Below are 18059 nucleotides of genomic sequence, written 5' to 3' on the forward strand. Positions count from 1 at the left end.
AAGGCAAAGAAACCATTCGGTCGAAGCGGGCACGCGCCTAAGCCCATACTACTCTGAGTGGCCACTTGCCAAAAGCGATAAAGTGTTTCAGCCAGAGCCTGCCTCGATATCGTTCAATGTTTTCCCGGGCTCTGAGACCCTATGGACGACGTAGGAAGTGTCACGTTATTGCACAGATCCTGAGTCTTCAATAAAAAGAGCCAAGATGAAACACTACTTCTCAGACAGGCCACTTCCTGCTTGAAATCTTCTCAGGTTTTGGCCTGCCATAGGAGTTCTGTTATACTCACAGACACCATTCAAACAGTTTTAGAAACTTTAGGGTGTTTTCTATCCAAAGCCAATAATTATATGCATATTCTAGTTACTGGGCAGGAGTAGTAACCAGATTAAATCGGGTACGTTTTTTATCCAGCCGTGCAAATACTGCCCCCTATCCCCAACAGGTTTTAAGGACATTACATCAAAGTTGGATCAGCCTGTAGTGTGGTTTTCCACTTTAATTTTGAGTGTGACTCCAAATCCAGACCTCCATGGGTTGATAAATTGGATTTCCATTGATTATTTTTGTGTGATTTTGTTGTCAGCACATTCAACTATGTAAAGAAAAAAGTATTTAATAAGATTATTTATTTCATTCAGATCTAGGATGTGTTGTTTAAGTGTTCCCTTTATTTTTTTGAGCATTGTACATTTAAATGCTATTAATATTAATTAGCATATATTTCTGTTAATTCCTATATATTCCCGTTAATTCCCACGGAAAGTTTCCACCTCTGAATATTCCCCAAAATGTGCAACTCTAATCATGGATAGAGGGAAGTTTCCTGACTTTTTCTTTGGCTAAACCAACTAGGCTCTTAATATAAGAACTTTATTCATATTTACAGATGGCATAAAAGTTTGTTATTAAAGCACATGAAAGTTCACAAGTTCGAGAATGCGTTTTTTGGCAGAAATTCCTTTTGACCAAAAAAAAATGTTTTACGTTCAAACGGCTCTTCTGTGAATTCGTGACTTGCGACATACGCATAGTTTCTTGAATCGGTTCACATTTTGTCTGCTAAATGAACTACTTTAGCCCACAGCTATATATGACCGACCGCATAGATTCGGGCTTGTGTACAAAATTTGATTTTTTTACATTTTTTACATTGGATAAAAGTAGAGACTCAGCGCTAGGAAATGGTGTATCATACACTGCAGTTCAGGAACAATGGGAAAGTAATTTTGCTTTCAAAGTTGATAAACTTGTGACCCCACTTTTGAGAAAATGGCCCTTCAATGTTTTGGTACACCTACTTGAGAGCTCTTTGTCTACACCCAAATGTAGGTCTACACCCATCTCTTTAAGGATTCACATGAGGTCATATGCTAAACAGTGAGTAGTGTAGTAAGGATTAATACTAGTGGTCTTAAGTGGTAGTAGCCTACAGTAAGGAGAAATTCCAAGTCTTTCACCCATCTCTTTAAGGATTCACGAGGGCATGTGGTAAACGCATGCTATATCAAATAAAATCTATGTTTATTTGTCACATGCACAAGGTAAAGTAGGTGTAAATGGTAGTGATAGTACTTGCAAAACAGAAAGTGTCCAGATAAAAATATTTTATAAATGTTTTATTGTTATTAGATGATGCTTAACAAACTTGCCTAAATTGATGGGTCATGTGAAGGAAATACTATAACCACCCCTCACCCACATCTTTTAAGTGGATGGGTCACTACATGTACACATGTTCATGAAATACAATCGATGGCCGTAATCACCCGTAGACACACCTGCTAATTTGATGGGTCATGTAATAATGAGGCCGAAGTGGAGTCTTTTGTTTAGACATGTAGCTAGCTATGTAGATAGCTTGCTAAACGATGAACCGACATAACCCCAACTCATACTACTAACAATACAAACATTTTCATAGCTGTAGTCTGAATCTGCAGGTAGCTAAAGCTAACAAACTAGCTTCAAACGTTAGCTAGCTAACATTGCCGATGTGATTGCCCGATGTGGTCTCAACAGGCTATTCTGTTACGATGTCGTCGAAGAATCATCTACTAGCCCCAGCCCACTAGCTTTTCTGAACGCTGTGTCCCCTGCTTGCCTAGCGTAGTATGACTACCGAATGGCACCCTGACTCACCTATTGCTGCTCTTTTGACCCTATGATCACTTGGCTACACAGCTGATGCCCCCTGGACTGTTTCAATAACACGGTACCTCATTTTGTTTACCTGTCGGCTCCAGCCTCGAACTCAGGTCCTGTATGGACCTAACTGACCCGCTCTGCCCATTCATCACCATTTACCCGTTGTTTTCTTAGCTCTCCTTGCTTTATGCCTCTCTCTAATGTCAATATGCCTTGTCTACTGCTGTTTTGGCTAGTTCTTATTGTTTTATTTCACTGTAGAGCCCTCAGTCCCGCTCAACATGGCTTAGATAGCTCTTTTGTCCACCCCACACACATGCGGCCTTCCCTGTGGCTCAGTTGGTAGAGCATGGTGTGTGCAACGCCAGGGTTGCGGTTTCGATTCCCACGGGGGGCCAGTACAAAAAAAAAAATGCATGGTATGAAATGTATGTGTTCACTACTGTAAGTCGCTCTGGATAAGAGTGTCTGCTAAATGACTAAAAATGTAAAAATGTTTAAAAAAATGCAGACACCTCACCTGGCTTAACTGGTGCCTCCAGAGACGAAACCTTTCTCATCGTCACTCAACGCCTAGGTTTACCTCCACTGTACTCACATCATACCATCGCCTGTACATTTTGCCCTGAATCTATTCTACCACGCCCAGAAATCTGCTCCTTTTGTTCTCTGTTCTCAAAGCACTAGATGACCAGTTCTCATGGCCTTTAGCCATACCTTTATCCTACTCCTCCTCTGTTCCTCTGGTGATGTAGAGGTTAACCCAGGCCCTGTAACCCCCAGTTCCACTCCTATTCCCCAGGCGCTATCGTTTGTTGACTTCTGTAACCGTAAAAGCCTTAGTTTCATGCATGTTAACATCAGAAACCTCCCTAAGTTTGTTTGTTTTCACTGCTTTAGCACACTCCACCAACCCTGATGTCCTAGACATGTCTGAATCCTGGAGTAGGAAGGCCACCCAAAAATCTGAAATTTCCATCCCAAACTACAACATTTTCCGCCAAGATAGAATTGCCAAAGGGGGTGGAGTTGCAATCTACTGCAGAGATAGTCTACAGATTCTGTCATGCTATCCAGGTCTGTGCCCAAACAGTTTGAGCTCCTACTTTTAAAAATCCACCTTTCCAGAAATAAGTCTCACTGTTGCAGCTTGTTATAGACCCCCCTTAGCCCCCAGCTGTGCCCTGGACACCATATGTGAATTGATTGCCCCCATTTATCTTCAGAGTTCATACTGTTAGGTGACCTAAACTGGGATATGCTCAACACCCCGGCTGTCCTACAATCTAAGCTAGATGCCCTCAATCTCACACAAATTATCAAGGAACCTACCAGGTACAACTCGAAATCCGTAAATGTGGGCACACTCATAGATATCATCCTGACCAACCTGCCGTCTAAATACACCTCTGCTGTCTTCAACCAAGATCTTAGTGATCACTGCCTCATTGCCTGCTTTCGTAATGGGTCCGTGGTCAAACGACCACACCTCATCACTGTCAAACGCTCCCTAAAACACTTCTGCGAGCAGGCCTTTCTAATTGACCTGGCCCAGGTATCCTGGAAGGATATTGACCTCATCCCGTGGTTGTTCTTTAAAAGTGCTTTCCTCACCATCTTAAATAAGCATGCCCCATTAAAAAAATGTAGAACTAAGAACAGATATAGCCCTGGGTTCACTCCAGACTTGATTGCCCTTGACCAGCACAAAAGCATCCTGTGGTGTACTGCATCAGCATCAAATAGCCCCCGCGATATGCAACTTTTCAGGGAAGTTAGGAACCAATATACACAGGCAGTTAGGAAAGCAAAGGCTAGCTTTTTCAAACAGAAATTTGCATCTTGTAGCACAAACTCCGAAAGGTTCTGGGACACTGTAAAGTCCATGGAGAACAAGAGCACCTCCTCCCAGCTGCCCACTGCACTGAGGCTAGGAAACACTGTCACCACCGATAAATCTACGATAATCGAGAATTTCAAGAAGCATTTTGCTACGGCTGGCCATGCTTTCCACCTGGCTACCCCTACCCCGGTCAACAGCTCTGCGCCCCCCACAGCAACTTGCCCAAGCCTCCCCCACTTCTTCTTCACCCAAATCCAAATATCTGATGTTCTGAAAGAGCGCAAAATCTGGACCCCTACAAATCAGCCGGGCTAGACAATCTGGACCCTCTCTTTCTAAAATTATCAGCCGCAATTGTTGCAACCCCTATTACTAGCCTGTTCAACCTCTCTTTCATATCATCTGAGATCCCTAAAGATTGGAAAGCTGCCGCGGTCATCCCCCTCTTCAGGGGGAGACACTCTAGATCCAAACTGTTACAGACCTATATCTATCTTACCCTGCCTTTCTAAAGTCTTCGAAAGCCAAGTTAACAAACAGATCACCGACCATTTCGAATCCCACCGTACCTTCTCCACTTTGCAATCTTGTTTCTGAGCTGGTCATGGGTGCACCTCAGCCACGCTCAAAGTCCTAAAAGATATCATAACCGACATCGATAAGAGACAATACTGTGCAGCCGTCTTCATCGACCTGGCCAAGGCTTTCAACTCTTAGAATCACCGCATTCTTATCGGCAGACTCAACAGGCTTGGTTTCTCAAATGCTTCACCAACTACTTCTCAGACAGAGTTCAGCATGCCAAATCGGAGGGCCTGTTGTCCGGACCACTGGCAGTCTCTATGGGGGTGCCACACGGTTCAATTCTCGGGCCGACTCTTTTCTCTGTATACATCAATGACGTCGCTCTTGCTGCTGGTGATTCTCTGATCCACCTCTACGCAGGCGACACCATTCTGTTTACTTCTGCCACTTCTTTCGACACTGTGCTAACAAACCTCCAGACGAGCTTCAATGCCATACAACACTCCTTCCGTGGCCTCCAACTGCTCTTAAATGAAAGTAAAACTAAATGCATGCTCTTCAACTGATCACTGCCCGCACCCGCCCACCCGTCCAGCATCACTACTCTGGACGGTTCTGACTTCGAATATGTGGACAACTACAAATACCTAGGTGTTTGGTTAGACTGTAAACTCTCCATCCAGACTCACATTAAGCATCTACAATCTAAAATTAAATCTAGAATTTGCTTCCTATTTCGCAACAAAGCATCCTTCACTCATGCTGCCAAACATACCCTCGTAAAACTGACGATCCTACCGATCCTTGACTTCGGCGATGTCATTTACAAAATAGCCTCCAACACTCTACTCAGCTAATTGGATGTAGTCTATCACAGTGCCATCCGTTTTGTCACCAAAGCCCCATATACTACCCACCATTGCGAACGGTACGCTCTCATTGGCTGGCCCTCGCCTCATATTCGTCGCCAAACCCACTGGCTCCACGTCATCTATAAGTCTTTGTTAGGTAAAACCCTGCCTTATCTCAGCTCACTGGTCACCATAGCAGCACCCACCCATAGCACCCGCTCCAGCAGCTATATTTCACTGGTCATCCCCAAAGCCAACTCCTCCTTTGGCTGCCTTTCCTTCCAGTTCTCTGCTACCAATGACTGGAACTAATTGCAAAAATCACTGAAGCTGGAGTCTTATATCTCCCTCACAAGTAGCAAAACTTTTGTAGTTCTCGATGGCTAATGTTTTATCTTTCAAAAATGGTGCGGTAGAAAGGAATGTCAACACATACTGAACAGCTCACATTATAGACAGAAGCGTGCTAAATGGTAGGCCAATCCAAACTAATCTCCCGGCATGACCAGCCCATACATTATCTCAGCCGATCATGGCTAGTGGGAAGGTTCCTGTATTTTTCCATGGCTGAATCAACTAGTAATTTAACAATTTTATTCGTATTTATGGATAAGAAGTTTGTTATTAAGACACATTGAAGTTCACATTTTCCAGATATATTTTCTTCCAAAAAACTTATTTTGATACAAATGAAGTTTATGTTCAAATGCTTCTCCTGTGAAGTAGTGATGTGCGGCATACGCCTAGTCACTTACGTTTGTCACGCTCATCTTCGTCTTCTGACGATATTGCGAAATCGTCGTCTGAAAAGGTAGACCAAAACGCAGCAGGCATGCGGTTGTTCATTTAGAAAATTTAATTAAATCAAAATGACCACAAAACAACAAACAAGAAAACGAACGATCTACTGACAGTCTGCAAGGCACAAGGCTAACACAGAACAATCTCCCACAAATAACAAACACACCCTAATATATGGGACTCTCAATCAAAGGCAGATAGACAACACCTGCCTTCAACTGAGAGTCCCAACCCCAATTAACCAAACATAGAAACAGACACACTAGACTAAACATAGAATACATGAAAACCAAACAGTGCCCAAAAACCCCGGAATACTTAAATCAAATGCCCCTCCAACAAACACCACCCCGAACCACATAAAACGAATACCCTCTGCCACGTCCTGACCAAACTACAATACCAATTGACCTTATACTGGCCAGGACGTGACAGTACCCCTCCCTTAAAGGTGCTAACCCCGGAAGCACCTTAACAAAAATAACCCCAAGCAACACCAAAAAATAAAATTTCCCCCCTACTAAAGGGAGGGAAGGGAGGGTGGCTGCCGTCAACGACGGCACTGTGCTACACCCCCCCCTCCCCAACCCACCTATCTCTGGAGGTGGCTCCGGCTCTGGCCGTTCCAGGCTGTCGGGGCAGTCTGGCAGCTCGGGACAGTCTGGGCAGTCTGGCAGCTCGGGACAGTCTGGGCAGTCTGGCAGCTCGGGACAGTCTGGGCAGTCTGGCAGCTCGGGACAGTCTGGGCAGTCTGGCAGCTCGGGACAGCCTGGGCAGTCTGGCAGCTCGGGACAGCCTGGGCAGTCTGGCAGCTCGGGACAGCCTGGGCAGTCTGGCAGCTCGGGACAGTCTGGCAGCTCGGGACAGTCTGGCAGCTCGGGACAGTCTGGGCAGTCTGAGCAGTCTGGCAGCTCCGGCAGTTCAGGGCAGTCTGGCCGCTCCGGCAGTTCAGGGCAGTCTGGCCACTCCGGCAGTTCAGGGCAGTCTGGCCACTCCGGCAGTTCAGGGCAGTCTGGCCACTCCGGCAGTTCAGGGCAGTCTGGCCACTCCGGCAGTTCAGAGCAGTCTGGCCACTCCGGCAGTTCAGGGCAGTCTGGCCACTCCGGCAGTTCAGGGCAGTCTGGCCACTCCGGCAGTTCAGGGCAGTCTTGCCACTCCGGCAGTTCAGGGCAGTCTTGCCACTCCGGCAGTTCCGACGACTGTTGACTGGCGGGCAGCTCCGACGACTGTTGACTGGCGGGCAGCTCCGACGACTGTTGACTGGCGGGCAGCTCCGACGACTGTTGACTGGCGGGCAGCTCCGACGACTGTTGACTGGCGGGCAGCTCCGACGACTGTTGACTGGCGGGCAGCTCCGGTGACTGTTGACTGGCGTGGCTGGGTTTACGCACTTGAAGGCTAGTGCGGGGAGCGGGAACAGGACGAGTCGGACTGGGTTGACACACTTCCGGGTCCGCACGAGAGACAGGAGCTGGAAACCCAGGGCTATGGAGGCGCACAGTCGGTCTTGATCTTACCTCCTGCACAACCCGTCTTGGCTGGATGGAACTAGTAGCCCTGTACGAGCGGGGTGCTTGTACAGGGCAGACTGGGCTGTGCAGGGGCCTGATGGTAGCCGTGCGTAGAGCGGGAGTTGGGTAGCCTGGTCCTCGGAGGCGTACCGGCGACCAGATGCGCTGCGCAGGCATCCTCCTACCAGGCTGGATGCCCGCTCTAGCACGGCACCTGCGAGGGGCTGGAATAGCGCGCACCGGACTGTGCGTATGGGTGAGATAGTGCGCTCCTCAGCGAAACATGGCGCTCTCCACCCCATACGCTCCGCCATATAACCACGGGTAGCTGGCTTCCCGGCTCTTCCTAGGCCTAGCCAAACTACCGTGTGCCCCCCCCAAAAAAATTATTGGGGGTGCCTCTCGTGCTTCTCCCTCAGCGCGTCCATGGCCTCGTACCTCCGCCTCTCTGCCTTGGCTGCCTCAATTTCCCACTGCGGGCGGCGATAATCCCCAGCCTGGTGCCAAGGTCTGGCCCCGTCCAGCACTTCCTCCCAGGTCCACTTCTCCCGCCAGTCCAACTCGAAGTCCCTCTGCTCCTTCCTCTGCTGCTTGGTCCTGGAGTGGTGGGAGATTCTGTCACGGTATTCGTCGGTAGAAATGGACCAAAACGCAGCAGGCATGCGGTTGTTCATTTTGAACATTTAATTAAATCAAAACGACCACAAAAACAACAAACAAGAAAACGAACAATCTACTGACAGTCTGCAAGGCACAAGGCTAACACAGAACAATCTCCCACAAATAACAAACACACCCTAATATATGGGACTCTCAATCAAAGGCAGATAGACAACACCTGCCTTCAACTGAGAGTCCCAACCCCAATTAACCAAACATAGAAACAGACACACTAGACTAAACATAGAATACATGAAAACCAAACAGTGCCCAAAAACCCCGGAATACTTAAATCAAATGCCCCTCCAACAAACACACCACATAAAACGAATACCCTCTGCCACGTCCTGACCAAACTACAATACCAATTAACCTTATACTGGCCAGGACGTGACAACGTTGGACCCTGATATGGCTATGCATAAGGACATCTCAGTGAATGCTATTTTTTCTTCTGAAATAGACTACATTTTCTTCATATCATGTTTCTTTAGACCTGTCTAAAATAAATAATGGATTTATTGTGATGGTGTAGACTATATTAAATTGATTTATTAGACTTTATTAAAATGTTGATGTTCCAAAGGTCTCCATCAGTGGCTTGTAAGCTATGAGTGTAAGCCAGGAGATGCTAAATGTATTTATGTTAATTAACAGTCAATTACCATGAGACCGGCAGTTATTTGCTTGACAATCACTGGCTCATAAAATTCATGACCGCCACAGCCCTAGCACCCGGATCTGCCCGAAATCAGAAATATCTTCCTCCATTAGTAAATCCATTAGATCCTCTCTGTCTGTCACTCGCTCCCTGCGCGCTGCTCGCTCTGCATGCGCTCTGCTCATGGCGGCTCTGGGTCTTCGAGTATGCATAGCATCAGCTCCACTTGAGCTGCTCAATAACGAGACATGAGAGCAGTTAGCTGTTAGCTCCTTTTCATCACTCTAAACTCAGGCAAAACTCAAGGAACGTTATTATTTTCTGTGAAGTAATCTCTCTCCCCGCCCTAACCCGTATAATGTCGGTCTCTGGCCAGGTAGCAGAGCTCTACCTCAAAGGATAAGAATGAGCGCATTCCCCTTTCAGAGGAGGGGGAAATACAAAGGTCCAAAAGAGATTTAAAGTTTCAGCAACAGCAGTAGAGAAAGAGAAACAAAAAAACTTCAGCTGGAAACTCTCTCATGACCTGATGAAGATCCAATTCTGATCTAAATTTTGCATTTTTTGTGCATCTGATTAAATCACTCTGGGAGCATACCAGTTGCGGACATTGTTTTTTTCTTTAACCCTCTCAAACAACCAAACCAGATATAATGGCTCTGCCCATATTAGCCTGGGACTGTTTATGCAACTGGTTCCTTTGGTCCACTTTGGCCTTGGCCCAGTCCTCTGGCCTAGATACGCATGTGATTTTGGGCTTACTGTTCACAGCATCAGTCCCTCTCCAGAGCATATCTTGAACAAGGCAGGGCAGGGCAGGACCACATCTGGAGCTGAGCAGGCTTGTTACTGTAGGACTCCAATGTGCATTGGTTTACTTTAGCACACTGCAAAGATTTATTAGACCAGGAAACTCGAAAGTCGGTGAGCGGGACGCAAGCAGATACACCCTTGACACTTAGGGATGCCCATGTTCGCACACTTACCAATTAATGCGCTCATGTATTCATGCACACGACATGCCAGATGCGGTTATGAACACAGACACAAACAGTACCAGTCAAAAGTTAGGACACACCTGCTCATTCAAGGGTTTTGCTTTATTTTTTTACTATTTGCCACATTGTAGAATAGTAGTGAAGACATCAAAACTATGAAATAATACATATGGAATCATGTAGTAACCAAAAAAGTGTTAAACAAATCAAAATATATTTTATATTTGATATTATTCAAAGTAGCCATCCTTTGCCTTGATGACAGCTTTGCACACTCTTGGTATTCTCTCAACTAGCTTCACCTGGAATGCTTTTCCAACCGTCTTGAAGGAGTTCCCACATATGCTTAGCATTTGTTGGCTGCTTTTCCTTCACTCTGTGGTCCAACTCATCCCAATCCATCTCAATTGGGTTGAGGTTGGGTGATTGTGGAGGCCAGGTCATCTGATGGAGCACTCCATCACTCTCCTTCTTGGTAAAATAGCCCTTACACAACCTGGAGGTTTGTTGGGTCATTGTCCTGTTGAAAAATAAATGATAGTCCCACTAAGCGCAGACCAGATGGGATGGCGTATCGCTGAAGAATTCTGTTGTAGCCATGCTGGTTAAGTGTGCCTTGAATTCTAAATAAATCACAGACAGTGTCACCAGCAAAGCACCATCACACCTCCTCCTCCATGCTTCACGGTGGGAACCACACATGCAGAGATCATCCATTCACCTACTCTGCATCTCAGAAAGACTAGGCGGTTGGAACCAAAAATCTTAAATTTGGACAGATTTCCACCGTTCTAATGTCCATTGCTCGTGTTTCTTGGCCCAAGCCAAGTCTCTTCTTCTTATTGGTGTCCTTTAGTAGTGGTTTCTTTGCAGCAATCCGACCATGAAGGCCTGATTCACTCAGTCTCCTCTGAACAGTTGATGTTGAGATGTGTCTGTTCACTCTGTGAAGCATTTATTTGGGCTTTAATTTCTGAGGTTCTGGTAACTAATGAATTTATCCTCTGCAGCAGACTATTCTACTGTGTAGAAAATAGTCATATTAAGAAAAACCCTTGAATGAGTAGGTATGTCCAAACTTTTGACTCGTACTGTACGTACACACACACCCAAATACATGTAAGCAAACTTGCAGGCAACCACGCATGTACAGCAGAAGGATTGTTTTTGTGATCTTGTCAAAAAATATCACTTGGGCACAGTCAATTCAACGTCTATTCAATTACATTGAAATTACGTGGAAACAACGTTAATTCAACCAGTGTGTATCCATTGGGTGGCCTCTCCTAAATGCACACCTGTTGCCCTAACTCAATTATAATATTGGGTTACTCCATTTTACTCAGTGAAACGACTCAATGATCATGGTTCGAGGACTGTCTCTGAGACTAGGTTTAACATGTCTAGAACTCTTCATGCGATTAGGCTACCTACACTAATAGACACAGATTCAGATGACTGTTGTGAGTGACATAAGAGATCAAAGTGGGCCTGTGTCTGGTGACTGGTACGTAGTAGCTCTTCAGAGTCTATGTATATACAGCCCACATTTTTAGTAATTTAATTGGGAGGTTGTCATAAGAGGTCATGACCACCAAGTGCTTCTCTTTCCTATGATCTCATCTACATTCCTCCACTTTGAGCTCCCTTGGCTTTGTCTGTCACATAACTATCTTACATACTTTATTACCACCAGTAATCGATTTAAGTTTGAAATAACATTGACCATACAAAAAAATAAATAACATAGCACGTAGGACTGTATTCATTCAAACTGTTATCTTGATGTTTGCCACAAGTGTCCATCCTTTAGTTTTAGAAGACAAAAGTTAAGATATCCATTGCGTTCTCTTTATTTTCAGATGCAGATCCTGGACAAGTTCCCAGTGGAGGGAGGGCAGAAGGACCCCAAAAAGAGAATAATTCCCTTCTTACCAGGTGAGCATGCTGACAAAAACTGGTTTAATCAACGTTGTTTCCACGTCATTTCAACCCCCAAAAAATGTATGTGATGACGTTTAATCAATGTGAAAAACTGATTCGATTTGCAAAAAGTCATCAACGTAGTGGTCTTTTTTTCTTTCAAATTTGAACCTAAATCCAATGACGTGTTGTTTTTGTTGTTGATTTCACATTGAATTCACGTTAGTAGAAAACTCAAACAAATGTAAATCAAAACTAGATGTTGAACAGCAGCATTTTAGAGGTGGGGGTTTGACACCACATTGAAACAAAATGCAATGAAACGCAAGAACACACAGAAAGGACTTGCTTCTCTATCATTTGGAATAGATATTGGTCTGTTCTAACTTAGCACATTTCTAGTTTTTCCACTGTTCCAGCTGGCTGAATAAGGCTGTGGTGTGCTTGTAGTATGGCAGTAGGAGGCTAATCTGATAACTTCAGCATGCCCCAGAGGAGTGAAGAGTGCCATTGTCAGAGAGCTGCACAGCATTCAAACGTCTGGATAGTATTGTTTACACCACCCTGTAAAACCTAGCCAGGGAGTGGGCTCTATGCACTTACTCACTCTAAAATAAACAGTCATGAGAGACAGAAAGACAGACACACTCACACATATTTTACATTTGTCTTTTTCATGAAATCTTGTCTCGAGTACTGCATACTATTTAGAATAGGCCTACTACATAATATGTCAGACTGTTTCTTAAAAAGTCCACTGCCGAATGCTTGGGTCTGGGCTAGTGTCATGTCACCTGGTGGTACTTTTAGAAACAGCACATTCAATGACACCTCAAAGTTCTATATCTCTTTTACAGGTAAACTCTTATTTCGGCGAAGTCAAGTCAGAGACGTGGCTGTGAAAAGGTTGAAGCATCTTAATGACTACTGCAGAGTAAGAACCAGTATCTTGTTTTTGTCTTTGCAGTAAATTATGTACTGTTTGCTGTTTTAAAGACCAACTGCTCTTTAACTCTTCCCACCTGTGAACACACACATGAGACACCCACGTCAAACCACACCCTGAAACCAACGCAGGTTTGAATTCAGTCATGGCCGCTAGCATTTCTCAATTAACCAAATCTTGAATTGAGGCCAAATCAGGAAGTGCAGTCACCCTTCAATGAACGGCAAGAAGTCTTTCTATTACTTATAGCCTACTAAGTAGCCACATCTCACACGGTCCAGTCATTTCTTTAATAGAGCATGTTTTCTCCACCAGCAGCATCCACAGGAAAGTCTAGCTCTATCTGCTCTTACAGTATGTAATTTCCTTATATATAGAAAACCGGAGAAATAGACGTAAGAGGTCGTCTATAGGGGCACGCAGTTCAAACACAGGATGCTTAGAACGGAATGATTCAGCATGTGAGAAGGAGAAATGAACACAGCTGGCCACCTGACCTCATTTGTTTCAGGCTTTTTGGGATCTGGGACACTTGGTGGCTTGCCAAAAATGTCAGTAATCACGCTTTTTTTATTGTGGAAAAACCGAAACCTGCCGTGTGAGCTGTGAATGCAGAGCCTTGTGACAGAAAATGCTCTGAAAGAGTAAAGTTCTAAAATGTAATTATCAGATTTAAACCAAATATAAAGACTGTATGTCCCTAATTCAGTATCATATGCATCTATTCATTGTGTATGCAAATAGTTTATTTCTAAAGTACTTTTCAAAGCAGACACAGTTGTAGTCCTGTCAGAGAGGGTTCTGGTAGCTATAGTCCTCCATCTGTTTTCCTCTGTCTTATCCCTGCTCCGGGCTCTGATCCCTGTTCCTTCCCCTTCTCGTCTTCCATACCTCCCCTTCATCCTCTGAGCCGCTGAGTAACAGGGCCTTACTGTAAACCAGGGTTCCCCAACTGGTGGTTCGCGGGCCGAATTTGGCCTGTGGGTGATTTTTATTTTCCTCCAGGTTTTCTGAGCAAAATAAATAAATAACTAAACATATATATATTTTATGAAATGTAATTGTTGGACATAAAAGACTAAAAACACCAGAAAAAGTTATTTTAATTTTGGAAATCTGTTCCAAAGTTTTCCCATGCATAATAGAGAAATATACACGTATGTGATCATATTGAAATGTAAGCAAGGTTTGAAATTATTATATTTTAGTCAAATATTATATCTGTTTGGGCTTCTTGCGGCCAATTTGCAGTCTACAAATAATTTGTAATTATGTTTCGGGCCCCCTGACCATCCTCTCAAGAAATAATCGTCCCTCGGTCTGTACTATACAGGAACACACACACACACACATTCCTTTTGTGATGTAGTGGAAGGCTTCCACATATGGAGTCAGTCAATTGATGAAATTCAGGGTAAATGTGACCAGATTAGCTGATAGTTATCTTGATGATGTGTTATGAAGTCTTGTCATTGTGAATAATCATTATACTATTTCACAATTATAATATTTTCCATCACTCTCCTTCTCGCACTCCTTCCCTCTCTCCTTCTAGGCTGTGATGAGGCTCCCTAACCAGATCTCCCAGAGTGAGGAGGTGCTGAGGTTCTTTGAAACCAAGGCTGAGGACATCAACCCTCCTAAAGAGTGAGTTTCATTTACCTGGCTATCTCACCCTACAATAGTCACTGAATAATAACACATGGCTATCTCACATATTGTCAGGTTTTAAAGGGCGTCTATTTCTCACTTTCTTGCCTTTTACCAGGTTCTTCATGTTGTACTTTTCAGTTGTACTTTAATAAGATATCAAACACTGCCCCCAAGTACAACAATAAACATGTTTATTTTAGGTTAATATGATAATACAAAGCATATGTTTTATTAGCGCATGTGTGTGTGTGTGTGTGTGCATGTGTCAGAGCACTGGCAGCTGGTGCAGACGTCTCTCACCCACACTGACATGTATTGATCTCCAAGTGACCTCATGTCACATAGATGATGGATGGTCAACCAGGCTCTGGGCTTTTATTAATGATGATACATGGGAGGTGACACCTGATCCCAGCGCAGTGCTTATTGTTCAATGGTATTATGAGAGGGTGGTTAAGTTCAGGTCAGACAAGGCATTACTAGAATTAATTTATCATCCTCAGATTTATACCAGTAGGGTTTGGTATTTGATGTCAATGGACATTTGATAAGTGGAAACTTACATCTGCATTTAGTAATTTTTTTTCTGTAGATTTGGCCATGTGTTGTAGGTTATTGTCCTGCTGGAAAGTGAATTCCTCTCCCAGTTTCAAGTGTAAAGCATACTGAAGCAGGTTTTTGTCTAGGATTTTGCCTGTGCTTAGCTCCATCCCATTCCTTTTTATCATTAAAACGTCCCACTCTTTGCCTATGTCAAGCATACCATGATGCAGCCACCACCATGCTTGAAAATAAGGAGACACCCACTGGGCACAGATGTCAATTCAAAGTCTATTCCACATTGGTTCAACATAATTTCATTGATTCAACCAGTGTTGATGTGTTGTGTTGGATTTTCCCCGAAAGTGTATTCCTTTGGTGTGTTTTTAAGCAGTATTACATTAGTGCCTTGTTGCACACAGGATTCATGTTTTGGAATATTTGATTCTGTATATTTGTATTCTTCTTTTCACTATGTCATTTAGGTAAGTCATTATTGTGGAGTCATTTCAATGTTGATCCATCCTCAGTTTTATCCCTTTACAGCCATTCAATTCTGAAGCTGTTTTAAAATCACCTTCCTTCCTGTCCTGCAGCTCAGTTCAGAAGGACGACTGTATCTTTGTTGTGTCTGGGTGTTTTACTATAACATCCACAGGATGATTATTAACTTGACCATGCTTAAAGAAATATTAAATGTCTGATTTGCGAGAGGTACCAAGATTCTTGACTAAATATAGCGGCTAAATTGTCCAATATAATTGTCCCAATACAATTTCCATTTTAATCCTTTAGCCACAATGGAGAGTGGTGAAATTTACATTTACATTACATTACATTATGTTAGTCTTGACGCATACAAATCCAATGTCCAGAGTTTTGATTCAATTAGAAAAATATAAATTTATTTGTCGTTCTTCTGGATACAAAAATGAATTCTGATCATTAAACTAAAGAAACAAACAGCATGGTCTGGTACGGTCAAAAGACTTCATTGGAATTGAAAACTGGATTGTTTTGAAAGATGCGTAACCAAGGAACAAAGGACTCACGCGGTCTCAAGACTACAGCGTAGAAAAGACACACTTTGGTATGTAAAGTAGCCTAACAAGTGCACACACTTTTTGATGGATTAATGGTTACATTTAAGTGTATGGCTACATTCATCATGCATACAAAGTAATGGAAAGTTTTCTATTGGAGTGACTTATTTGGACAATGGATTGAATGCATAGAATCCGATTTCCAATCTCCGCTGCCTAATTCTTTGAATTGTGAATATGAGTTATATAGTGGCACTGTTAAAAGGAGCGTAGCGCACCGGAGCGCTTATTGATCCATGTTTATAGTTGCATATTGAAATATAGGTATTATTCTGATAGCCTATTGAGGGAAGATGGTGGAAGAGAATTCTACCAGTGCAGATGGTGCTAGTGGAGGCGCCTTTATCATAAAAGGACTTGAAAGGAGAAAGTTTCCCAAATGCGCAAATCCAGAAGGGGTAAACTGGGAAAGCTGACTCACAAATTGGACATATGGTTACTGATCTGATGACTGACCATAAATATTTAAGTTGTAACAAAGAAATGTTGAATGGATTCAAATAATTTATTGATTCCTATCATCACATGATACCTGAGGATGAAATAAAAAATGATATGTTGAATTGGTATGAACCCAAATGGCAGCATATTAAGACATTTCTTGTTACTGTGTCCCAATGGATCTCAGGTGCAGCCCCAGCACCAGAGAAACCTGATGAATGCATTGATGAGAAAGATGATCTTAAACCTACTGACAGTGTGTCCCAATCCTCCAGCCGCAGGTCTAACCGGAGTTCATGCTCAGGTGTGTCCTCCACATCCTCAGCCTGCATCATTAATGCTGAAAGAGCAGCATTAATAATAAAGGCTGCTGCTCTGAAGTTCAAACACCATCTAGAGGATAAGGAGGAAGAATTAAACCAACAAAAGATGGAACTGAGAAAAAAAGAAGGGAGACTCTAGAGCTGCAAACTGAAATAGCAAGATAGAAAAGCCAACTCAACAACAATAGATAGGATGAATGACTGCTTTGAGCAAATGGCAGAGAGATACAGGATCTTAGACCTTGCATTTCACACAGGGCAGAGGGGCACATCTGCCAGACATGTACCAAGTGTGCGTCCCAAAGAAGGACCCCAATTCATTGAGCACATTGACATTCAAACAGCCCAGGTTCACAGTGTTTCAGCTCAATCAGAACAGTCAGGACACAGTGTGATTCAGACAGCAGCTCATGGAGAGCACACTTCTACACAAGACTCTAACCCAAGTCTGCAGGCCTATACAGTACAAGGCCCATCTGTGCTGACCAACTCACAGAGGGCCACGGGGAGAACAGGCAATACTTTCCAATTCACAGGACGGTGCTCAGGACATTTCACAGGAAAAAATAGAAAAAATAAAGGAAAAAATAGAAAACCCTCTCATCACCATTCTCCAAACCTCCAGACGAGCTTCAATGCCATACAACTCTCCTTTCGTGGCCTCCAACTGCTCTTAAATGAAAGTAAAACTAAATGCATGCTATTCAACCGATCGCTGCCCGCACCTGCCCGCCCGTCCAGCATCACTATTCTGGACAGTTCTGACTTAGATATGTGGACAACTACAAATACCTAGGTGTCTGGTTAGACTGTAAACTCTCCTTCCAGACTCACATTAAGCATCTCCAATCCAAAATTAAATCTAGAATCGGCTTCCTATTTCGCAACAAAGCATCCTTCACTCATGCTGCCAAACATACCCTCGTAAAACTACTATTCTACCGATCCTTGACTTCGGCGATGTCATTTATAAAATAGCCTCCAACACTCTACTCAGCAAATTGGATGCAGTCTATCACAGTGCCATCCGTTTTGTCACCAAAGCCCCATATAGTACTACCCACCACTGTGACCTGTATGCTCTCTTGTTAGCTGGTCCTCGCTTCATATTTGTCGCCAAACCCACTGGCT

General features: G+C 43.7%; 1 protein-coding gene across 2 annotated transcripts in view; it reads left to right on the forward strand.

The window, feature by feature from the left end:
- LOC106607224 (SH3 and PX domain-containing protein 2A) overlaps positions 1-18059 on the forward strand; it is a 114885-nt gene that overhangs the window by 22995 nt on the left and 73831 nt on the right. For both annotated transcript variants that reach the window (XM_014203975.3, XM_014203971.3), the window contains exons 3-5: positions 11862-11937; positions 12780-12856; positions 14424-14515. In XM_014203975.3, the coding sequence (XP_014059450.1) occupies positions 11862-11937; positions 12780-12856; positions 14424-14515 (245 nt within the window). The remainder of the gene's footprint in view (positions 1-11861; positions 11938-12779; positions 12857-14423; positions 14516-18059) is intronic.

This window comes from Salmo salar, chromosome 01 (assembly GCF_965601325.2).
Source record: "Salmo salar chromosome 01, fSalSal1, whole genome shotgun sequence".
Taxonomy (NCBI): domain Eukaryota; kingdom Metazoa; phylum Chordata; class Actinopteri; order Salmoniformes; family Salmonidae; genus Salmo; species Salmo salar.